Below are 25,933 nucleotides of genomic sequence, written 5' to 3' on the forward strand. Positions count from 1 at the left end.
GTGTATTTCCCCCAAAGAAAATAAGTCTTTCTCTCAAAAAGATACCTGTACTTGAATATTTATTGCAGTACAATTCACAATTGCAATGATGTGGAATCAACCCAAATGCCCATCAATACAGGAGCAAATTTTTAAAATGTAGTATATGTATAACATGGAATACTACTCAGCCACAAAGAAAGATTATTTAATGATTTTGCAACAATTGGGATAGAAGTGGAAAACATTATCCTAAGTTAAGTATCTAAAGAATGGAAAAACAGAAGGAGGGGGCAAGATGGCAGACTAGAGACATCTCCTTACCAGCCACTAACAGAGAGACTGGGTAGAGAGGACTCTAGTGACCTCTGGCTGGATAATCTTGCCCTGAAACATCACTCCAGAGGCGCAGAGCAGTAAGGAAGTCCAGGAGCCAACGAGGAGGCTAGGAGCTGAGTAAGACCAGCACAGAAGGCAAGGGCCTGGGTACAGGCAACTAACTGACTGCCATTGTGTGAGGGTACCTGGGAGGAATAGTCCACAGGGTCCTAGTGCACAGATGGCTCTGGCCCACCTGCTGAGCTCAGGCAGCCATCCTTGAGGTGAGATGAATGGCTCTGACACCCCTGGGAAAGCCACTTTGTTGTCATGGGGCACTGACTGGAAGGTCAGGACGTGCCTCCAAGAAATCTGGTGAGAACTTTAGGATTCCAATCCCAACAGGGATTGAATGCTAGTGAAATGACTAAGACCTGATTGAGGGCAAATAAATCAGAGAGACAGGACCAGGTCTCCTAGGCAACTAGACAGTGGCTTTGGGCCCCCATCTTATGTGGCAAAACCAGTGTCTGTGTTCTGCATCTACTAACACTACAGAGCCACCTGGTGTCCACACACACCCACACACAAAAACACAATATATGCATACACACATTTTTTCTTTTTTTCTTTTCCAATTATTTTCCTTAGTAATTTTGATGTTTTTTATTTTGTCTTGTTTAGATCTGTTTTTATATTTTTTTAATTTTTACTTTTCTTTAATAGCATGGGCTCCTCCATTTCTGCTATGGTTTTTCTTCTTCTTTTATTCTTTGTTTCTTTATGCCATTTTTTCTCTCTTTTATAGAGATATTTCTACATTCCTCGTATTTCCCATACATATTTCTCATACAACTAATATTTACTTTTTTATCTTTTTCTTCATCTTATATAATTTATTTTTAATTTTCTTGATGCATTTTTATTATTTTTTATTCTATTCTCTTGTCTACTTTAGTCTATTTCATTTTTTATTCCATTTATGGGACAGACTTTCACTCTGAGGCCTGGGCTGGGAGTCGCAGCATTGGTCTGTCTGAAGGAAGCCATGAGCTCATGGTCTAGGGTGTCCTTCTAGCATGGGACTTTGGAAAGATGATATGGGTAGGTCCCCACTGTAACATACTATTGATTCTTTTCTGTATTTGTGAAGATGGGGTCTTGCTTTTGCCCAGGCTGATAAGGAGCTCCCAACAATGAGGGACCCACGCATCATAGCCCCCCAGAGGGCTGGAATTGTAAGTGTGGGTCAACGAACTCTGCTGAACACCACTATATCTCCTCTTCCTTTCACTCTGTCTGTCCTTCTTCTTTCCTTTTTTCTCAATTTTTTCTTTTCACACCCCACTTTTTTTCTGTATCTTTTTCTTTCCCTTCTCCATTCTCACTCTTTACTTTCACTTCCTTTTGTCCATATACCAGAAAGACACTTCAACACCTAAGCACAGAGACAAGGTAATTTAAAGAGAAGTAAGTAGGGAGAGGAAAAAGTAGAGGAAGGACATGAACAAGAAGAAAATGGAAATAAGGAAGAACCAACAGAAAAGTTCTGGCAACATGAAACACCAGAATAGACTAACCCCTCCCCAAGGGATCATGAGATAGCTACCACTGAGAATACTACCTGAAAAGAAATAACAGAAATGACAGAAAGGGAACTTAAAATATAGATTTCAAAAACAATGAAGGGAAATGAAGAGAAACTGGAAAATAATCAAAGGAAATTAAAAAAAAAAAACATTACCAAATAATGGAAGAAAGTTATGAAGAATAAAGAAAAGCTACAGTGGAACTTAAAAAATTGGAGGAGTCAATTAGGAAAATTAAACATGCAATAGTAATTGTCAATAACAAATTAGACCATGAAGAGGAAAGAATCTCAGAGAGAGAGGACAAAGTTCTTGAGCTAACCCAGGCAGTTAAAGAGGCAGAAAAGAAGAGAGGTTAAGCAGAACATTCACTCAGAGAATTATGGGAATTCTCAATTTCAAATATATGATGATATAGGTATACCTAAAGTTGAAGAAGAATGTCCCAAAGAAATGAAAGCTCCACTGGAGAATATTATAAATGAAAATTTCCCAAGTATCACCAAAGATTCCAACATACCCCTTTTAGGGAGATATCAAACCCCAGGTTGTCTAACGTGAACAGTGCATCTCCAAGACGTATAATAATGAACCTGTCCAAAGTCAAGATAAAAGAGAAAATTCTGCAAGTAGTCAGGAATAAGCACCAATTGACTTGTGGGGGAAGATCCATTAGGGTAACTGCAGACATTTCAGTTAAAATTTTTCAAGCCAGAATAGGATGATCATCTATCTTTCACATTCATAAGCAAAACAATTTTTAGCCCAGAATACTGAACCCTGCTAAACTAAGCTTCAAAATCAATGAAGAAAACAAATCATTCACTGATACACAAACATTAAGAAAATTCACCACACCAAGGTCAGCTCTGCAGGAAATAATTAGACTTATTTAGCACACTGACTTTCACAAGGGATCATGAGCAAAGTAAACACCCAGAAAGTAAAGGACAAAAGTTAGTTTCTACAATGGCACAAAAAATAAAAGTAATCAATGGACTTTGACAATAAAAGATGAATGGAACTCTACCATACTTATCAATTAACTCAATAAATGTAAATGGCTTGAATTATCCACTGAATATAAACAGGCTGGCTGATTGTAGGGGATAGTAGGGGGACCACAACTATGGAGCATATTGCAAGTACAAGTTGGATCTATCATGTGTAGAACACAAATGTCCTAATGCTATAATTGGGTAAATAAGGTGAAAGCTATATTGATTAGTATGATGTAAGCACTCCAATTTGTACAAATAATCAACACACTGAAATTGGCATAAATGTATATATGATCTATGTACAAAAGACTTAATAAAAAAATGAGGAAAAAAAAGAAAAAGAAAACCAAGCCATCAATATGTCCAGGAAACATATTTATCCTTGAAAGATAAAACAAGACTCAGAGTGAAGGGCTGGAAAAAATATTTTAGACAAAAACTCAGAAGAAAGAAGTGGTCATAATCTTCTTTTCAGAAATAAGTGGATTTAAAGCAACTATAAGTTAAGAAAGACAAAGATAGTCACTTCATACTGATGAAGGGAACAATACAATAAGAGAACATTTCAATTATAATTCTAATACTTATGCACCCAACTAAAATACTCCCAGATTTATGAAACAGACCTCATTTGGACTGAATAATATGATACCTGTAACACCCTAATAGCTGGGAACTTTATTACCCCTCTGATACAACTGGACAAATCCACTATACAGAAACTAACCAAAGATATAAGGGACTTAAACGAGATCCAAGAACAAATGGGCTTAATAAACATATACAGTACACACCATCCCAATGCTAAGGAATATATGTTCTTATTGTCAGCCCTGGATCATACTCCAAAGTAGATCACATCCTAGGATACAAATCAAACCTCAATAAAATTAAAAGAATTGAAATTATACCTCGTATCTTTTCAGACCACAAGGCAATAAAGTCGGAAGTAAACTCCAATAAAAATTTTCATCCCCATAAAAAAGTATGGAAACTAAAAAACCCTATGCTGAATGATGGTTAGGTCAAGGATGAAATAAATGAGCTGGGTGCTGTGGCTCACACCTATAATCCCAGCACTTGGGAGGATGAGGTGGGTAGATTGCCTGAGCTTACAGGTTTGAGACCACCCTGAGCTGGAGTAAGACTCCATCTTTAAAAATAGCTGGACCTTGTGGTGGGCACCCATAGTTCCAGCTACTTGGGAGGCTGAGGCAAGAGAATTGCTTAAGCCCAGGTGTTTGATGTTGCTATAAGCTATGACACCATGGCACTCTACCAAGGGTGACAAAGTGAGACTCTGTCTCAAAAAAAAAAAAATGAAAGAAGGAAATTATTAAATTTCTAGAACATAACAACAATGAAGGTATAAGCTACCAAAACCTGTAGGATACTGCAAAAGTATTTCTAAGAGGAAAATTTATTGCATTAGATGCCTACTTGCAAAAACCAGATAGACAGCACATCAACAATCCAAAGAATCATTTTATGGATAAATGAAAAAGGAAGAGCAATTCAATCCCAAGCCTAGCCGAAGAAAAGAAATAACCAATATTAAATCAGAAATAAATGAATTTGAAAATGAAAGAGTCATTCAGCAAGTTAACTAAACAAAAAGTGGGTTCATTGGGAAGATAAATAAAATCAATATACCTTTGGCAAGATTAACTAGAAACAGAGAAGTAAAATCTCCAATAACCTCAATTGGAAATGAATAAGTGAAAATAACAACAGATACCACAGGGATACAGGGGATTATCTCAGACTACTACAAGAAATTCTATGCTCAGAAATTTAACAATATGTAGTAAATCATCCAAAACCTGAATCATACCATTTCGCTGGACTTAACCAGGAAGAAATAGATCTCTGAACTGACCAACATTAAACACTGAGATGAAGAAACAATAAAAAATCTTCCCATATGAAAAAGCCCTGGACCAGAAGACTTCACACCAGAATTCTATCAAAGGAAATTTTGTACCTATAGTGAAGAACCTATTCCAAAACATTGAGAAAAAAGGAACCTTACCTTACACCTTCTATGAAACAAACATCATCCTGATACCAAAACCCAGAAAAACACCCCACTAAAAAGGAGAGCTACAAACAAATTTCACTAATGAATGTAGATGCAAAAATACTCAATAAAATCTTAGCCAATGATTACAGCTACAAGTTTAAAAAATTATACATAATGATCAAGTAGTCTTGATCCCAGGGATGCAAGGCTGATTTAACATATGCAAATCCATAAATGTAATTCATTATATCAATAGAAGAAAAATCAAGAATCATATGATCCTCTCACTAGATGCAGAAAGAAAATTTGATAAATTCAGCATCCTCTCTAAAAAGCAGCCTTTGGATAATGTCAGTAACAACCAAATTGAGAAGCAAATCAATGACATAATTCCCTTAATAGTAGCATCAAAGAAAATGAAATGTCTAGGAATATACCTAACATTTAAGGTGAAGAACTTCTACAATGAGAATTATGGATTCCTAAGAAAAGAAATAGCAAAAGACATTAACAAATGGAAGAACATACCATATTCTGGCCTGCAAAGAATCAACATTGTTAAAATGTCTATCGTACCCAAATCAACCTACAGATTTAAGGCAATCTCCATTAAAATACCAACATAATAGTTTGAAGACTTGGAAAAATATTCTTCATTTCATATGGACCACAACAAAACCTGTACAGGGAAGGTAATACATAATATATTAATACATAATAATAAAACAAAGCCAAAAGCATCAGTCTACCAGACTTCAGGTTATATTACAAGTCCACAATGATCAAAACAGTATGGCATTGGCACAAAAATAAAGACATAGACATTTGGAACAGAATAGAAAACTAAGAGAGGAAACCAGTCTCTTATAGCCATCTGGTCATGTATAAACCAAACAAAAGTATATACTGGTGACAAAATCACTATTCAAACATGGTGCTGGGAGAACTGGATAACCACATGTAAAAGACTGAAACTAAACCAGCACCTTTAACCACTTACACAACTTGACTCAAGATGGATATAAGATTTAAATATAAAACATGAAATAATAATAAAACTAGAAGAAAGTGTGACAGAAAATCTTAATATTGCCAGTCTGGGGAAAGATTCTATGAAGGAGACATCAGTGGCAATCACAACAAAAAAAGTAAACAAATTGGACTTAATTAAACTGAAAAGCTTCTGTACAGCTAAGGACACAACAATTAAAGAAAAAAAAACAAACTTCATAATGAGAAAATATATTTGCATGTTAAAAATCTGACAAAGGGTCGATAACTAGAATCTACTGAGAATTCAAATTAATCAACAAAAAAGAGTGAACAATCCCATCCCTTGCCGGGCAAGAGACATGAGCAGAACCTTCTCTGAGGAAGACAAATGAATGGCTAACAAACATGAAAAAACGCTCATCATCTCTAGAGAAATTCAAATCAAATCCACCCTGAGATAGCACCTAACCTCAGTGAGAATAGCCCATATCACAAATTCCCAAAGTTACACATGCTGGTGCAGATGTGGAAAGAAGGGAACACTTTTACACTGTTGGTTGGAGTGCAAACTAATACAGTCTTTTTGGAAAGAAGCATGGAGAATCATCAAAGAACTCAAATTAGACTTCCAGTTGATTCCCTCCAATTTGATCCCTCAATCCTATTACTAGGCATTGACCCAGAAGGAAAAAAAAATTATCATAAAGACATTTGCACTGGAGTGTTTACCATAGCTCAATTTACAGTTGCCAAGAAACGAAAACAAACTAAATGCTCACCAATGCAGGAATGGATTAACAAACTGAGGTATATTTTACCATGGAATACTATTTAGCCATAAGAAAGGTAGAGACCTTATAGCTTTCGTATTAACCTGAATGGAGTTGAAATACATTATTCTTAATAAAGTATCACAAGAATGGATAAGCAAGTATGTAATGAACTCAATGCTAATACAAAGCCAGTAGATGATCTCATACACACCCACATAACAGAAAAACTCAACTGAATTCAAGTTTGAGGGGAGGGGGAATGAAGAAGTGGGGAAGGAAGAAGGATGGAGGGAGGTTAATGTGCTCACACTAAATGAGCATAATGTAAGAGTATATGGCACATGTTTTGGGTGCAGGACACAACTACAAGAGGGACTCTACCTAACAAATGTAAATATTTTTACCTAGTTGTTTATACCCTCACATTAACCTGAAACAAAAAAATAAAAAAAAAGAATAGAAAAGGAAACACCACATGTATTCCCTATTTAACTCGAACTAACTAATGAGCACAAATACGCACAGAGGGAAGTAAACTTGATGGAGACCAAACAGGGGAGAGGAGGAGGAGGGGATGTGTGAACATCTACCTAAGGGATACAATGAACAGTATCTGGATGAGGGGCATGCTTATAACCAAGACTTGAGCATTATACAAATGATCCATGTAAACAAAAAATATTTGTACTCCTGTAATACTTTGAAATAAACACACACACACACACACACACAATATCTCAGGTAAAACTATTTAAAGTCTTAAGACCAAAAAAAAAAGTTATGATGGGATATCCAATTTGATCTTCTTGCCAATAGAAGATACCTGTAGGAGTGAGCCACTTGTGGTGGTGTTTGTGAGATTTACGTATAGCCTTAACTAATCAGAAATATGTGGATTTCCCAGACTATGGGCAGGACCTTGGAACTCACTGGGGATTCCATCCTGGAGGGTCCATCTCTACCATCACCACCATGGTAGAGGAGAAAAACCAGGTTGGCTGGGGCTGGGTTTAACAAGTCTGCTTCCAGGTTCCTAAAGGCAGGTGCAAGTGCTAAGTCCAATGGGGGTTTGGGGGGCAGTTCCCAGGCCACTGGGTCAAGCTTTCTGGGACAGTAGAGAAACCTTTATCACCAAAGAAATTGCAAGGAGTGAGAGGTGTAGAATGGAATCCACAGCTCAGCACACAGTGGTGGGACCTGCTCAGCTCCCACTGCTCTCACCTGATAGATCTTCCTCTTTCCAGCATCTGCCAGCCAGCAGCAGGCCAACCAGCTAGGCTAATCTCTAGTAGTTTGTATTTTGTTTGGGAAGCCATCCTGGGCCAGAAGCCTTTCTTTCAGGGACAGAATACATGAATTTCAGGCCACACCATTCCCAGGCCCCTCCTGTGACCCCTCTAGACTTCAAGTTGAAAGGGACTTTCCTGCTTACAAGCTACAGCACTATTATCCTACCATTATCCTACCATTATACCCTTATATCTGACTGTGGGAGCTCCTATCCCAGCTGAGATCAGACCACAGATTTCATACCTATTGCCCCTGAATGATGTGACTGAGTCCTGGGGGAACAGGACCATGTCAATGAACCTCCTAATTTATATGCTATGGTAGAAACCTGTGGACAGGATATGCAAGCAGGTCAATGTCAATGACAGTGCACGGTGGACCTCCTGCTGGGAAGTGTATGCCCCTCTCCATGGGAGCAGTCAGGTGGCCAGTTCTGGGGCAGGCCTGCAGAGGGAGGCATGAAGTGTGTGGTCCCAACAAACAACCCTCAGTCCTGTAGCCCCCTGCAGCTGCAGCAGTAGAACGTATATTTGGGGACACACATGAATACCCATATTCCTATCTCCCTCACTGGCCCAGTAATCTGCAAAGGCAATGCCAGGACAAGGCTCAGGACCATGGGGGATAGACTCCCAGAATGGCTCTGCACTGTAGTTGTCTGGGGTCCAGTGTTCAGAAGACTGTGGAACTCCACTTAAGTTTGAATAGTGTCATAGTAATGATCTTCAGGCAGTTCCCTGTACAAATATAGAAGCCTGTGAGGGTGGAGGAACTCTTGTGTAGGTAGGATTGTAAATATCCACAACTGGAATGTAGAAGCCTGAGGGTCTTTCACCTAACCCTTCCCTGGGTCTAGGGGCCACTCAAGACTCTCAGCTACCCCCACTAGGCTGCACTGATTGCTCTTCCTTTGCCCTCAGTGTCAGGCTGACTCTCTGTTATATTCCAGGGTTCTTTCCCAGATGAAGCATGGGAATTTAATCCATATCTTGGGTCTCTCTTAAGAAGAAGCACATGACATCTTGCTGCTACATTCCAGAATCTCCTATTATTTCTTTAGATATTTAAGGATGACAAGCAGCTAGAGAGAGAATTTCTGCTTCTATAGTGGGAAAACAGGGCTAGATAGAGAGATTAATAAAGTTCTCCCTTTTGCATGATCTTCCTGACTCCACAGGGTTGAATGTGAGTTTTCAGGAATTTGATTAGCCACAAGCCCAGTGTAGGGATGCAACAGAATTGATTAAAGATAACCTACTGTTTCAAGAAGTTCTGTTTTTCAAACAGAAAAGTTATCAAAAGTTAGAAAGCAACATGGAACAGAGGAAAAAGCACAAGATACAGTACAAAGCCTTGAGTTTGAGTCCTTTTTTTTTTATTTTTCCAGTTTTTTTTCTTTTTTTTATTAAATCATAGCTGTGTACATTGATATGATCATGGGGCATCACACACTAGCTTCATAAACTGTTTGACACATTTTCATCACACTGGTTGACATAGCCTTCCTGGCGTTTTTCAGTTATTGGGCTAAGACACTTACATTCTACATTTACTAAGTTTCACATATATCCTTGTAAGATGCACCGCAGGTGTGATTCCACCGGTCCCCCTCCCTCTACACACATCCCCCGTCCCTCCCCTCCCTTTTCCCCTTCCCCCTAGTCTTAGGTTGTAACTGGGTTATAGCTTTCAGGTGAGAGTTTGAGTCCTTTTTGTTTAATGTACCAGGTACATGGATTTGGACAAACTATTTAACCTCTCTGAGCCTCAATTTTCTGAACTATGGAATGAGGAGTGTTAGCCTTATTCTGTAAAATGGTCATAAAGCTGCAGTTTCCAGGACATGGGGCCAACCTTGTCCATCAGATAAAGGCCTGAGCATCCTTTGCGATGGCTAATACTTCCATTACAATGTTAAAAAGAAGAGGATACAATATGCGACCTTGCCTGGTTCCTGATCTGAGTGAAAATGATTTCAATTTAACTCCATTCAACACATTGTTGGCTGTGGGTTTGCTATAGATGGCCTCTATCAGTTTAAGAAATGTCCCTTCTATACCAATTTTCTTAAATGTTCTGGTCATGAATAGATGCTGGATATTATCAAAATCTTTTCCTGCATCAATTGAGAGAATAATAAGGTCTTTGTTTTTCAGTTTGTTTATGTGCTGAATTATATTTATAGATTTACATATATTGAACCAGCCTTGAGACCCTGGGATAAAACTCACTTGGTCATGGTGTATAATTTGTTTGATGTGTTGCTGAATTCTGTTTGTTAGGATCTTCTTGAATATTTTTGCATCAATATTCCTTAGTCATATTGGTCTAGAAGATTCTTTTTCTTGTTGGGTCTTTTCCGGGTTTGGGGAATAGGTGATGTTCGCTTCACAGAATGTGTTGGGGAGTATTCCTTCTTTTTCTATATTTTGAAAAAGGTTGAGTAACATAGCTAGTAGTTCCACTTTAAAGGTTTGGTAGAATTCTGATGTGAAACCATCTGGACCCGGGCTTTTCTTTTTAGGGAGATTTTGTATAGTTGATGCTATTTCAGAACTTGATATAGGCCTGTTCAACATTTCCACTTGATTCTGGCTAAGTCTTGGAAGGTGGTGTGCTTCCAAGTATTGGTCAATTTCCTTCCGTTTTTCATATTTCTGAGAAAAAATTTTCTTACAGTATTCATTAAGGATTTTTTGAGTTTCTGAGGAGTCTGTTGTTATTTCATCTTTGTCATTTCTGATTAATGAAATTAGAGATTTTAGTCTTTTTTTCTGGTTAGGTTAGCCAAAGGTTTATCTATTTTACTGACATTTTCAAAAAACCAACTTTTTGATTTATTGATCTGTTGCATAATCCTTTTGTTTTCAATTTCATTTAATTATGCTCTAATTTTGGTTATTTCTTTTCTGCTGATTTTTTTTTTTTAATCATAGCTGTGTACATTAATGCGATCATGGGGCACCATACACTGGTTCTCTATAGACCATTTGACACATTTTCATCACACTGGTTAACATGGCCTTCCTGGCATTTTCTTAGTTATTGTGTTAAGACATTTACATTCTACATTTACTAAGTTTCACATATACCCTTGTAAGATGCACCGCAGGTGTAATCCCACCAATCGCCCTCCCTCTGCCCACATCCCCCCTCCCTCCCCTCCCTTTCCTCCTTCCCCCTATTCTTGGGTTATAACTGGGTTATAGCTTTCATGTGAAAACCATAAATTAGTTTCATAGTAGGGCTGAGTACATTGGATACTTTTTCTTCCATTCTTGAGATACTTTACTAAGAAGAGTATGTTCCAGCTCCATCCATGTAAACATGAAAGAGGTAAAGTCTCCATCTTTCCTTAAGGCTGCATAATATTCCATGGTGTACATATACCACAATTTATTAATCTATTCATGAATTGATGGGCACTTGGGCTTTTTCCATGACTTTGCTGCTGGGTTTGGGATTGGAATGTTCTTCCTTTTCCAGTAGCTTGAGATGTACCATTAAGTTGTTAATTTCCTCTTTTCATTCTCTTGAGGATGGATTGCAGTGCTATAAATTTCCCTTTTAGGAATGCCTTTGCAGTATCCCAGAGGTTCTGACAATTCATGTCTTCATTATGATTTTGTCCCCCAAATTTGGTAATTTCCATCTTGATCTCATCTCTGACCCAGCTATCATTCAACATAAGGTGATTTAGCTTCCAAGTTTCTGTATGATTATGCAAATTCCTGTTGTTACTGAATTCAACTTTTACTCCATGATAGTCCGAGAAGATGCAAGGAATAATTTCTAAACTTTTAAATCTGCTGAGGTTAGATGTGTGGCCTAAGATGTGATCGATTTTGGAGTATGTTCTGTGGGCTGGTGAGAAGAATGTGTATTCAGTTTTGTTAGGATGAAATGTTCTGTAGATGTCTGTTAAATCCAATTGTTGAATGGTTAAGTTTAAATCTAAAATTTCATTGCTTAGCTTCTTATTGGAGGATCTATCAAACACTGCCAAAGGAGTACTAAAATCTCCAACTATTATGCAGCAGGTGGAAATCAAGTTGCTCACGTCTTTTAGAGTTGAGGCACATTCTGGTTGGGTGCATAAATATTAATAATTGAAATCTCATCATATTGAGTGTTACCCTTAACAAATATGAAGTGACCATCCTTATCTTTCCTTACTTTTTTTGGTCTAAAGCCTATTGTATCTGCAAATAAAATTGCAACACCTGCTTTTTTCTGATTTCCATTTGCCTGAAATATCGATGACCATGCCTTCACCCTGAGTCTATATTTATCTTTTAAGGTAAGATAAGATTCCTGTATGCAGCAGATATCTGCCCTGAGTTTTTGTATCCAGTCAGCCAATCTGTGCCTCTTTAGAGGGCAATTTAAGCCATTCACATTAATTGAGAATATTGATAAGCTAGGGAATATTTTAGGTATAGAGTTTTTCAAAAGTCCAGTGGATGTTTTTAATCCATTCACCACTGTGGAAGCTGTAATTTGATCAAAAGTTTGTGAGTGAGTTTACTTTGGTGGTGGAGGATTTTGTTGTTCATTTTGGAGGATAGGTCTGAGAATATCCTGGAGAGCTGGTTTAGTAGTGGCAAATTTCTTCAACGCATCAATGTCATTATTTAATGTCTCGATCATAAATGAAACTCAGTTTCACTAGATATAGGATCCTGGTTTGAAAGTTATTTTGTTTTAGAAGATTAAAAGTCAATGTCCACCCTCTTCTAGCTTGAAAGGTTTCAGCAGAGAGATCTGTAGTCATTCTAATATTCTTTCCCTTGTAGGTTATGGTTTTCTTACATCTGGCTGTTTTCAGAATTTCCTCCTTCATATTAACTTTAGTGAAGTTAACTATGATGTGTCTGGGGGTTGTCTTAATCAGGTTAAATCCTTATGGGGTTCTGTAACTGTCTGCTATCTGAATTTCAGAATCTCTTGGCATGTCTGGAAAAGTCTCCTTCACAATCTCATGAAGAAGGGCCTCTGTGCTTTGTAAAGAGACTTCGTTGCCTTCAGGAATTCCTATAAGGTGATTATTAGTTTTCTTTGAATTATCCCTGAGCTCTCTGAGAGAATGATCCATTTTTCCTCTCCATTTCTCTTCCTCTTTGAGTGCTTGGGAGCATTCAAAAGCTTGTCTTCAATATCAGAAATCCTTTCTTCTGCTTGCTCCTTTCTGTTACTGAGGGATTCTATTATATTTCTCAGATCTTGAGGGCTGCAAATTCTTGTCTCAATGTGTCAAAATCTTTGGTGATTTTGTCATTGAATTCATTGAATTCTTGAGATACCTTTTGAAATCCTCCTTGAATTTATAATTCTAAATTGACCTCCATTCTATTAATCTTACTTACAATCCAAACTCTGAATTTGATTTCTTACATCTCAGCCATTTTTCTATGAATAGGATCTTCAGTTGTATCCGCCATATCGTTCCTTGGGGGAGATGATCTACTCTGGTTATTCATGTTACCAGAGTTTTTCTGCTGATTCCTCCCCATGATTATTTCATACAATTTGGCTAGATGAGCAGAAAAGGTGAAGTTGAGTTGGGGGGTTCCTGGAGTAGTGATTAACCAGCCCTTTGGTGTCTGTAACTTTTACCCTAGATCTTTGCAAAGGACCCATACAGTGCTACGGCCTGAGACACTGGGGACTTACTTGGTGTAGTGGGGCTAAGTGGCTCTGTCTTGTTTTGAGCTGGTCTCTGTCCTACCCTAGCAAATTAGTTACTCTGAGATGAAGTCCCAGCTGTGGAGAAACCCAGCAATTAAGTCACCCAACCCCCCTGGGCAACAACTGGAAAAGGAAAATCAAACCTTCCCACAACCACACAACAGGGTACTACTTTGGATAGTCCTCTGGTGATTAGTCCAGTCCGAGAGATCCAAATCAATTGTCCCAGTCAGCACCCAGTCTCTCATGAGGAAGTTAAAAAGGTCTCCGGCAACTAGATAGCAGGGGTCTGCTGGCAGCTCGAGTATGACTTGTTCTGATGCTCCATGGAGTCAGAAGGAGTCCCCCCAAAAATGAATTAGTCTGGGAAGGTTGATACCTCTTCCCTACCTTGCACCTCTGTCACACCCAGTCACTGGTAAATCCACAGGGCTGTGACCCAGTTACCTCCAGTGAGCAGATGCTCCAGGGGTTTGAGCCTTCCTGGGTCACAGAGAGATCTTATGTCTCTTCAGCCAGGCCTCCTAACTCTGCCACGGTCTGGCAGGGGAAGCTGAGGCCCGACAACCTCGGGTGGTTAATGAAAGCTGGGGCAGTTCACTCAGTTCCAGCCCAACCCCTGATTGATGTTGCTGACACTTATATTTGTGCAGAATTTGTGATTCTGCCCTGGCTATATTCCCCCGCAGATCAGGCACTGTTTGAGTTCACAGAAAGTGCGACACAGCCCTGGTCTGTGCCATTGCCCAGAGCTGGTGTTTCTGTTTCCCTGGCAGTCTGTGTTGGGGTGGGCGTGGTTAGAGCTCACACTCAGCTCTAAGTTCCAGCCTCTGCCCACCTCCCTTTGTCTCAGGTATGATCCCCTGAGGGCTGGGTGTTTCTTAGGCTCACAACAGCCATCCTGGCTCAGCCCTGCCCTGGGAATATGCCATCTCTGCGCACGCATCTTCAATTCTCCATCCCGCTGTACCATCTCAGTCATACCCTTTACTCATGGAGCCTGAATTACCATCCCAGACCTATTTCTGCCAGTGTCTGCCCCCATAGAAGATTCCCTGCTTTCTCTGGTTGCCCAGAGAAACAGGAAGTGTCCTTCTAAAATATCCCCATGGGTGTGAGCCCTATTGTTCCCATTGCTGCCTCTGCTGGTCTGTGCCAGGGGGCACTGCCTGTCCCTTTCCTATATGGTTCCTTCAGTCCACAGTTTTCTCCTTATCCCCATGCCACAGAATCAGCACAGACCTGCAACAGCCCACACAATGTCCACACCTCTTGAGAAAATGCCCAAGAATCTGGACTCCATGGGGGACAGGCTTCCAGACCTTGGGGTGAGAGTGGAGGTGAGTGCTGGAACTTCATAAATGCAGGTAGAGAATATATATCATTTTATACAGTTTTATCCCAGGCAGGAGAGTGCCATGGCACCCTAGTCGGGGAAAGAAGTCCAGTTTTTAGAGGGGCTCTACCATGGGATAAAATGGGAGGATGCTTGAACTCTGCTCGCTTGTTTGTGTGGAGTATACTGCGAGGCGTTCTCATGGGGGAGGGGACTCCTGTCCACTTGGTAATGGATTTTGTACCTATTGTTTGCATCCTTGGGGTTGCAAGGATGCAACCTAGCCTCAGCAAGGTTGATGTGCGTTCTTCAACTTCTCTCTTGGCTCAGCTCCAAACCATCAGCTTACTTGCTAAACTTCTGTCCTTTAACTCTCCTTCTAGATGGGAGCCTCTGTGGAAAGCTGGCTCCAGTCGGCCATCTTGCCTCTACCCCTATAATTTGTTTTCTTGAATCCTCTAACTTGAAGTTACAGCTTGCTGAACTTCTACCTTGGTTCAGCTCCCCACCTTTGGCTTCATAGAGTCGGATTCCATCCAGTTTTTCTCCCTCTGGTTAGGAGCCTCTGCTGAGGGTTGCTACCAGTCAGCCATCTTCCCAGAATTCTCAGGCCTGAGCATTCTTACTTCTATGCCAGTGTTTCATAGCCTTTAAATACCCTGTTTGATAAACTTGAAAATATTGCTCAACCTCCTTTAGTTCTTTTAAATTTTCCAAATAAATACTTTAGGTACAAATAAGCTAAGCAAGAGTGCTTCAGAATATTTTTAATTTACGTAGCTACCCCACTGTTCTTGTAAATTCTATATACCCTTTCAGGGAAGGGGTAGTATTTGCCAAACAGTATTTGCCACCCACTCACCAAATAAAAGATGCATGAGGTCTTAGTAATATCTACTACCAGGATCAACCACACCTCCTATTCCAATCCTTTTAGACTTCTAGTTCAAATTCACACATTCTTCTTCCCCAAAGAAGCTTTCCCTTAATGGACCACCTCCCCAGCCCAAACTGATGTGGCTTCCCTTCTTCTAAATTCTAAGAACAACCGTGAAGACCCTTACATACTACACAGTCAACACACTTAGCCACCATTCTCCTCGGAGTTTTTAGTTTTGTCTGATTATTTAGGCTCTCTGATTATTTAGATGCTCTCTCTGAGAGCGCTCTGCCTTCTTTGCATTCAGGGATCACATTCAACCCTCTGCTACATTCAGGTGTTGTTCAGAGAAAAGCAGCTTAAAAAGCACCAGAAGTTTTTTTTTCTAGTCATCTTGCGCACATAGCAAGGAGATAAAGCCCTCCTAAGCCCTAGTGCCTGTGGTTCTATTGGTATCAGGCTGCCCACATGTCACTTATTAATGGTGATCTGAGTGCCTTCACAGTAACATGATGAGTAGGTGCTCAAAAAGATGCTATTTGGATTATCATAACTTTCCTCACTAATAAAGTTTAATATTTATAATAAAATGCCAGGCTTCTTCCTTTTCCTTTCTGCTAATTCAAGTTGGAGGATGTTAAGGGAGCTAATGATACTCTAAGCAGGTCCTGATAGTTTACAGACAGACATCTGGCTCTGGCCCTATCCCCATCCCTGACATAGTTAAAATAACTCCAAGTTATTTCAATTTGGCTTTAACAGGTATTTCTGGGGTTTAGTAAGATACTTCAGGACATTTTGTACACATGACAGAAACTGCAATCTGGGGAAAGAAACTGTTCAGGATTGCATCCTGCTCTACTTTTGTGTCAGTAAGGTCCTCCCTGCCCACATAGAAGGGACCCTGGTGACTCTCCTGTAGCCTAGACAACCCCTGGTTTTTCCCTCCAGATGCTAGGTAAGACACATGGGACTGAGACTGGGTTTATTTTGCTCATTGCTGCATTCTAGTATCTAGAGTGAATGTTTAATAATCATAACAAAATAATAAATAAAAACAATAATAGCAAAGATGAATAACTAATATGTTAGGTGCTAGGTCCTGTCCTAAATGTTTTGCATTTATTAGCTTAAATGATCCTCACAATGATCTTCCAATGTAGGTAATGTAATAACCCCATTTGATGAGGAACTATAGACATAGTTAAAAAACTTGCCCAAGAACAAAAGCTACTAAGCATCAGATCTAGGCTCTGAATTCAGGTTGTCCAGCTAGAAAAATCTGTGCTTTTATTTAACCAATGTGATATACTGCCTTGAAATAAAAAAAGTGCTGAATAAATGATTAGTAATATAGAACATACAATAATTGTATCAATAGCTAATATTTACTCAGTACTTATTATGTACCAGGCATTGCACCTGTATTTCATTTAACCCTCACAACCTCCTTTCCTTCTAGATAACATCATAATTCTCATTTTGTAAATGAGAGAATAGTTATGAGGACAAAAAGTTTGCCCAGCGTTACACAGCTCATGAGAGAAAGGAGATTGGTACCTTCTAGTCCAACCTTATACCTGTGTTCTTACATCCTATGCCACTTCTCTCCCATTGTCTCACATGATTCTCTCCCAAAGCCCCCTGAGATAAGTATTATTATCAGTTTAGTTTTACATTGAGAAAAATAAGGATGAAGTTAAAGAACTGGCTCCAGGTTAGACAAGTTAGTAAGGGACAGAGTACTAGTACAGAGTGTAGTACCCAGGTGTTCTTGTTTTAAATCTCCATCCTCTTTCTCCTCTACCCTTATCACTGTTGCTATTGTTACATTTGTGAGTTGTCCTAAATGGCTCATTCTCCAAGCCTTGCCCTTTAGTGCAAGAAGAAATGATTCTAATGCAGAAACCTCCTTGAATAGAGGAAGTACTCTGGCCAGCATCATTATATGCTGTTCACCTCTGATCCACCACAATATAGTGAAAGCAGCAGGAATACAAAGAAGTTATGACACACCCATATCTAGAGTGGCAACAATGAGGACAGAGGATGCAGAAAAAGCATGTTGGGGACAACTGCAAGGCTGAAGGAGCATCAGTGGATTATTCAAATAAGGAGATCTACTCCCTTCCACAGTAAATAATAAAAGAGAGGGGGAAAAGAATAAAAGGTTAGAGTTTTATAAATAAAGAAAATACTTTCCATTTGAAATATCAAAAAAAAAAAGGAAAAGAAAGTGAGAACAATTACCCATAAAAATAAATAAAAGGACCCCCCCCAAAAGCAGCAAAAGAATTTCCAAAATCATATCAGGAAGAAAATAAAACATATACAAAACTGAAATAACAAGACAATGAGACAGAGGGGCACAGAAAGCCAGCACAGAAGTTAAGAAGGAAGAGAACAAAAAGTGTTATTTGGATTTTTCAAAAGAAAATTGACAAGGAAAGACGAGTGACAGCAAAAGTTAAAAATGTTCTGAAGTATTGAGAAGTCACTGGTGTCTTTCCCACCTACTATAATTGCTATTTTAAAAGTGCCTTCACACACACACACACACACACACACTGGAACAAGCTACAAGCTGCACAAGTTGTTCCTATGGCTCAGTCAGTCCCAACTCCTGATGTACAAAATGGGCAAGTTTTCCCAAAACTGGCTGACCTGACTGGGAATTATACCAGAATCTTAAGAGTTGGATAGGAACTCTGTGGCTTGGCCACATGATCTTGGAGAGAGATCAGTTGAGAGATCAGATAGAGTGTTTCAATGTCTACTATACATACTATCTCTGGCAGATAATCATCTACCTCATATTTGGGTATCTTATAAGGCTGCCTATTTCTTTGTTAGGGGTGGGGTAAGACACAGATAAATTAGCACCTACCAGGTGCCAGGTGTTCTATCAGGCATTTTACATGCACTGATTTCATTTAATCTTTATAACAATCCTGTGGGGTACTATTATCCCCATTTTACAAATGATATAATGGAGGTACAGGAAGCAAAATCATTTGTTTGAAATTATGCAAGTACTGAATGCTGGAACAGGACTTAAGCCCAGAATTGTCTGACCACAAGTTTGTGCTTTATCTGTCATTCAACATTGCTTCTGTATGCAATGAAAGCATGGGAGAATCAGAAATGTCAAAATGAAATCCAGATATTCTCTTTCTAGTGCAATTTTCTCATCAACAAATTTAGTTACTGACAAAATAGAAACTGAGGGCTCAGCACTCGTAGCTCAGTGATTAGGGCGCTGGCCACATACACTGAGGCAGTTGGGATCAAATCCAACCGGGGCCTAATAAACAACAACAACTATAACAAAAAAAATAGGTGGGCTTTGTGGTGGGTACCTGTAGTCCCAGCCACTTGGGAGGTTGAGGCAAGAGAATCACTTAAGCCCAAGAGTTAGAGGTTGCTGTGAGCTGTGATGTCACAGCACTCTACCCAGGGTGACATAGTGAGACTCTCTCAAAAAAAAAAAAAACCAGAAACGGAGTTTAATGGGACATGACTAATTTTAGGGGTCTAATGTTGAACCCCTGTGATCACTGTATCTCTTTCTAAATGCTCACAAACAAGTTACCAATATTATGGAATTCTGATAAGCTCAATTGCTCTATAATGACATAGAGGTTAAACAGTATGGAATCTGGAACCACCTAACCTGGATTCAATACCTGGCTCTATCAATTACCAGCCATGTACCACTTTGGTAAAACTATATACATAGCTTCTCCATATCTCACTTTACATATCTTTAAAATGGGAATAATAATAGTATCTACCTCACAGATTTGTTGTGAAGATTAAATGGAGTTAATGAAAAGAAAGTTCTTAGACAAGAAGCATAGATATACTTAATAAATGTTAATTTATTACCATTTTATTGTCATTCTATATTTTCTAGATTGTACTTTTTCTGCTTTGAAAACTAGCACATTTTCCTATCTACAATATTCTTATATATCTCCCATAACACCACAGAAAAGCAAAACAGTCCTCAAATAATCTGCATGTGGCCTGCAGGCCACAGGATGGATACCTCTGTCACAGCAATTCCTCTGGGGATATCTTAGAATTATTTGAGTGCTCCTGGAAAATAACTAAATAAATAAACACATATAAATATACATACATATAAAGTACATAACACTTAAATTCTGTTCTACTACAAGCCCCATGAAGGCAGAGACTGTAGTGTAACACAGAACAGAGGCTGGCACATAACAGGGGCTCAATAAATACCCCATGAAGGAAAAATTTAGAGCCATGAAATGTTTCTCTTACAACCTTGGATACTTTGGGCTTTGATTCCTTTAGTGAGGTTTATGCTCTCTTTCCCTTGATAGGGAACTTATGGTCCTCTGTTTAACAGTAAAGCAACCATTTGCCTCAAGAAGCAGGTTGCCAGGCTATCACTTATTTTTTTCTTCTTTATTTGAACTGATCTTTAAAAACATTAGTGATATTCCTTAAGCATTTTTAAAACTGACTCCTAGGACCCACGAAACTATTTTTGTCACTTCTGTTAAATATATGTGAAATCATATTATTATCTAGCCACTTGCTAGGTAGGGGCCCTTGTTTCCTCCTTTGAAAATATGAACTCATCAGAAAGCTTAATATAGTCACATTTGATTATTTATCTTTCTTACCTGCTTTCTTCCTTGTAAAAAGGATTATTGAACTTTTGGGCATCCATTTAAATTGTGTGCCTGAGGTGAGTGAGAGCCTTATTTGACTTACCCTAGTCCAGGCCCTTCTCCTTCCTTTTCATTGTGGATTTCCTTTATCAAGGGATCTTCACCTCCAAGAACCCTTGTCCATTCCTCCCAGCTCAATCTCAAGAAGAGAGTCTTCTGTAGCAATAACAAAAGGTCCCCAAACAACTCAAAATATCTGTCTCTTTGCCTACCTTCTTTTTGCCCCATGATCATTTATCAGAAGTTAACTCCCTATCTGCTGAATAGGAAAGACTTATTATGGACACCAAATGGAAATCTCAACACAAACATCAGATAGTTTTAATGGTCCTTGAACAATTAGCCTATAGTTACTCATGCTTTGGGAAGCCAGTGAGAGGAGGATCCAGGTACACTTTGATCTTAGCCAAAAGGCTGAGAAGAGAAGGGAAGACCCAGGTAAGTTAGTAAATCCAGGTTCTAGGCTAGATTTGCTCTGAGAAAAAAAGCCTATGGGTTCTTGCTAGAAACAAGAAAGCACCCATCTGAGGGAAACTGTCTGCTTCAAGGATTCTTTCTTTCTCTCTCTCTCTCTCTTTTCATCCCTGTTTCCTGCTTTCCCCAACCTGCCAGTTTGGTTGGTCTTAACCCTCAGCCCTGTCTTAACTTACTGTCTTCTAGTAGCTGGCTTAAGAGTTCATTCATCACTCTATCTTGATCCTCCACTTTCCCTTAGCTCCTAAACTGAGCTTAGTATTAATCTTGTTTCTTCCCCTTTATTCCTAGCCTCTGTTTTACTGTTCTGTGTCCTGGCCCTGTCTCCTATATCCACTGCTTATAGAACCCTGTCTCACATTATACTTAAAGTAGCCCCATCCTTACCTGGCAGATAACATGGTCTGATGTGGAGAGACCATAAAATAAACCAGGTTCTGAGCATGAACATACTTTAGGGGGGAATAATGGTCACATAACTGCTAGTGACAGGATAGTGAATTTGGAAAGTCACTCTAAGCACTTGGTTCCTCCCTCCTCTTTTACTTTGCCTGGTCCAAAATTCTTCCCAGCCAGTCCTTATAGCCCAAACTTGTCTGAACTACCTATCCTTATTTAGGAAGGAGATGTGAGGAACAGTATTCCATAAGGAGGGATCATGTTGAAAGCATATGCTTCTCTCTCCACTCCCATCAAGGAGAAGAGCCCAAAAAGCCAAAATTCAGAGTTATTGAAGGGTAAATGATAAGAACAAGACCTCTCCTCAAATGGATTACCAAGAAGGGAGAATGGGTGAGAACATGGTTGGGAGTTGTGGGAAACCAATGCACCTTGCATAGGCAATGGGTAGAAGAATGGGGAAAATTTCTGTATTACACAGGTCCCTACCTTTCAGGGCAAAAATAAGAGACCCCTTATTGATGACTGGGATATGAAGAGGCCATTTAGCCAGAGCCATTAGAGTATAAATGAGGAAAAGTGGCTTGTTTACCAACTGGTATAGAAATATTTCAATGTTTTTAACACCTATGCAAACCAACTGGCTATTAGCTCTGGGTAGAAGGGACTGAAAAGGAGTACCATGAGGGTCAAGAAGGCAAAGAGTAAAAAAGATACAAAGACAGAGTTTCACAGCCCACAAGCCAACCTTGCCTGTAATATTCATTCCACACTAGTGTTCCTGATACAAACTGTTGCCAATTTCCTGTCTGTCTTTCCCCCAATAGCTTGTGCCCAATTTTTTGAGAGCTTGGGGATGACAGAAAGGGGCTGGTACCCCAAGGTGCCCATCTCGCTCAGAGAAGAAAGTGGCATGGTTACCTTCTTACAGAGGACCATCTGGTGGTCAAACAGGAAGAAGACACGCTGCTGGTTGCGGCCATAGGGCTGATAGATCCAGGCCATCTCCCCAGTGTAGATCAGCTCCGAGCTCCTGTCTAGGATGTCTTCACCCTGGAAAGGACAAGTGATGGTGAGAGGTAGCCAGGCAGGAAGGATGGCACATTTCCTGCCTAGAAACATTCAAGGCGAAGCATATTTTTGGTAAGGAGGAAGTCAGAAATGGCCTGGTGGGGAAGGAGGGAAAGAGGGAATCCTAGGAATCCTCAAAAAGCTTTACAACTTCATCAGCTAGGAAGACCTATTCTCTTGTTCACCCTGAAGCCAAATGATAGCTCTACCACCAAGGAATACTACAGTTTTTTTATGCTAGTTACCTTCTAGAGATACCAGTTGCCATGCACTCTCCTCTCTTCTTCTCTATGAATCTCCTTTTCTGCTCAACTCTCTCAACCCCTGCTAGGGTCTCAGGTGGTAGAAGTTTCTCTGCTTGCCACATGAGTAGAAGGGTACAGAGACATGGGATGGCAAGAAAGGAAGATCATGACAGAGTAAGAGGAAGATGATCCATTCACCTTCTTCTAATTATTTTTTTCTTCTCTCAGTTCAGTAAAATATATTGGTTAAATAAAGAAACTTCACAACCACATTCTTCCTTGGGCTGTTATCCATAGAACCTGGAACGACTTCTCCTCTTTGCTACATAAACACCAAAAAAGCACCAAAACACTTCACTACTAGCTACTTCAATTCAATAGAGTTTTCATATGTGTAAAATGCCAAACCAGACTTGGCTCCTGTCCTCAAGGAGGTTACATCTCAGTGGAGAGTAATACAAGTACACTCATAACTCATGGAACACAAGGAAAACCAAACCAAAGCTCATGGGCACAGGGGTGAGTGTTCTAGGACCTATGTAATGATGACAACAAAGAGCAGTTTGCAGGATGCAGAAGAATGAATATTTCCCAAGCACCCGTATGGGTTAGACATTGTGATAGATATAATACTTTTACCCTATTGCATCCTAACCTCACAATAGCCACGGGGGTCAGATATTCTTGCTCCCACTTTACAGTTCAAGGTACAGAGAGATCAAGTGATAAGCCAAGGTTGCCCGGCTAGTTAGTTACAGATCCATGATCCAACCCCAATCTGTTCAGCTCCAGAGAGTATGCTTATCCTTTCCACTGCATTATACTGTTTCTAGCCCAAAATCTTACTGGCAGACCAATCCATTTCTCTCTCTAAGTCTCAGATTTCCCAGATATTAAATGTGGTGTATGAGGATAATTTTTATGGTCTCAGCCCTGATATTCTGATGCTAAGATCATAGCTTTCCATCTAAAAGCTTCGAGGTAAAGTAAGAGATGGAGACCCTTGAATTCTCCCACAAATAATCAGAAGAAAATACAGCCCATGCTGGGTAGTAGGCCAGAGGAAAGGGCATCTGGAAATGGTGTTCTACAGCATACTACTTTTTTCCAGTCTAAGGGAGGGAAAGGAAAAGGGGAGATCAGTGGAATTATTTTCTAATAAAATACCCTGAAAGAAGCTCAGAAATACAGCTGTAACTCCACCTCAGGATACCAGCAACAAGGTAAACACTCCTTTTAGAAGGGATGATATATTAGCAGAGAATCTTTGGAGGCCAAGTACTGAGAGAAAAAGCCCTCATGGTTAGGGATCAGTACACAGCTTTTCTGTTAGGGAGATGGGAAGCTGAGAGTGGTACCAGTTTACCACATCTCACCCTAATGCAGAGTAGATATACCACAGTCTACTTTGGACATATATGAAATGAAAGAAAGTCATAAAAGAGGGCCGATGCCATAAAAGATGGCCAAGATGACTTTTAAAGGTACCACTAGCTAAACTGCAGATGATCAGACAAAGAGAATTACTCAGTGTTATCTGGGTCACACAGTGTTTCAACCAGAAGCACTCTGATTCTATTTTAAAGTAGAATGTAAATGTCTTAACACAATAACTAAGAAAACGCCAGGAAGGCTATGTTAACCAGTGTGATGAAAATGTGTCAAACGGTCTATAAAACCAGTGTATGGTGCCCCATGATCGCATTAATGTACACAGCTATGATTTAATAAAAATAAATAAATAAATAAATAATAAAAATGAAATACTTGCCACATGTTAATTCCAACAAGCAAAAAAACTTGACAAAATACACCTCTATGTTCACTCAGCTGACTGACCTTGAGTAATACATATATTCTCTCTGTGCCTCCATTTCCTTATTTTAAAAGTAGGGACAATAGTACCAACTTCATTTTGGTATTATGAAAATTATTAACCCATCTAAGATGCTTAAGAAAGTACACCTTGAGTAGGAAAAGTGTAGAAGAAAGAGGAAAATTTCTGTATCACAAAGGCACTTGTCAGGGCAAAAATAGGAGGCTCTATATAAGTGATAGTTATTATCTTAACTATTACTGTGTGCTTTAGATGCTATATCCTATCTCTTATTAATACAAAAATCCAATAAACAATACACTATTATAGCTCCCAAACCAAGGTCTGTGATATTGGAAGCAATTTGCCCAAAGAGGCAGAACTCAGACTCTCTCCAAAGTTCATGCTTTTAACCACCATACCACATTAAAATGATGAGCTCCCTGTCAACCCAGTCGAACAACCAGCTTCATGGAAGATTTCCAAGGTTAAGAATTCCAAAAGACCTGTGTTCTAGGTCCAACACTTCTCCTTTGTGTCCTTGGAAAGTAGCTTAAATTTTCAAACTATTTCCTCATTTATATGGCATAATATAACAGTTCCTATTTGACCTCACATGACTTCTTGAGAGCATGATCAAATCTGTTTATGCAAGAGAAAGAAACCTCTCATTTTTCAGAGCTCTTAAACATACATCCTCTGCCTCACTAGTCCCACATATCTCTTTGTCTCGCCCCCAAAAGTGAAATCCCTTCTCACTGCCCTCCAACACAGGGCTTCTGTTCCACTGTACTCCTCTAGGATTTTGCTTACAATGTTTATTCTTCTAGGAATTTACCTCTCCTTACTAGATAACCAAGGCCATACAAAGGGCCTGGCATAGAGGAGATTCTCAAAACATAGGTCTCCTAGTGTCACATATTTTCTCAAAATCCTCCAGGGGCTCTCATTTCACTCAAAATAAAAGCCAAGGTCCTATGATAACATGTTCTTACCTCTCATTGCTTTCCTGATCTCATCTGTTCCCCACTATTCCCCTGTTCACTCCACTATGGCCACCCTGACCTCCCTATTGCTTCAGTGTTCTTCCCTCTGCCTAAAAGGCAGTTCCCTATGAAAGCCACATGGTTTGCTCCTTTAGGTCTTTTCTCAAATGTTCCCTCTTCATTCTCTAGCCTGTTATCCTACTTTATTTTTCTTCATAGCCACCATTACTACCTGACAATATATATTATACATATGTTTGTTTGTTATCTCTCGCTCTTGTTGATATAAATTCAATAGGGATATTTGCAGAATATAGGTATGTTCAGAACCTATACTGGGGCCTGACACAGAGTAGTTAC

At 39.4% G+C, this 25,933-nt stretch overlaps 1 protein-coding gene across 6 annotated transcripts in view; it reads right to left on the reverse strand.

The window, feature by feature from the left end:
• ARHGEF9 (Cdc42 guanine nucleotide exchange factor 9) overlaps positions 1-25,933 on the reverse strand; it is a 368,607-nt gene that overhangs the window by 103,257 nt on the left and 239,417 nt on the right. For all 6 annotated transcript variants that reach the window (XM_053579818.1, XM_053579819.1, XM_053579824.1 and 3 more), the window contains one exon: positions 22,377-22,508. In XM_053579818.1, coding sequence (XP_053435793.1) covers positions 22,377-22,508 — 132 coding nt within the window. The remainder of the gene's footprint in view (positions 1-22,376; positions 22,509-25,933) is intronic.

The sequence above is a fragment of the Nycticebus coucang genome, chromosome X (genome assembly GCF_027406575.1).
Source record: "Nycticebus coucang isolate mNycCou1 chromosome X, mNycCou1.pri, whole genome shotgun sequence".
NCBI classification, from domain to species: domain Eukaryota; kingdom Metazoa; phylum Chordata; class Mammalia; order Primates; family Lorisidae; genus Nycticebus; species Nycticebus coucang.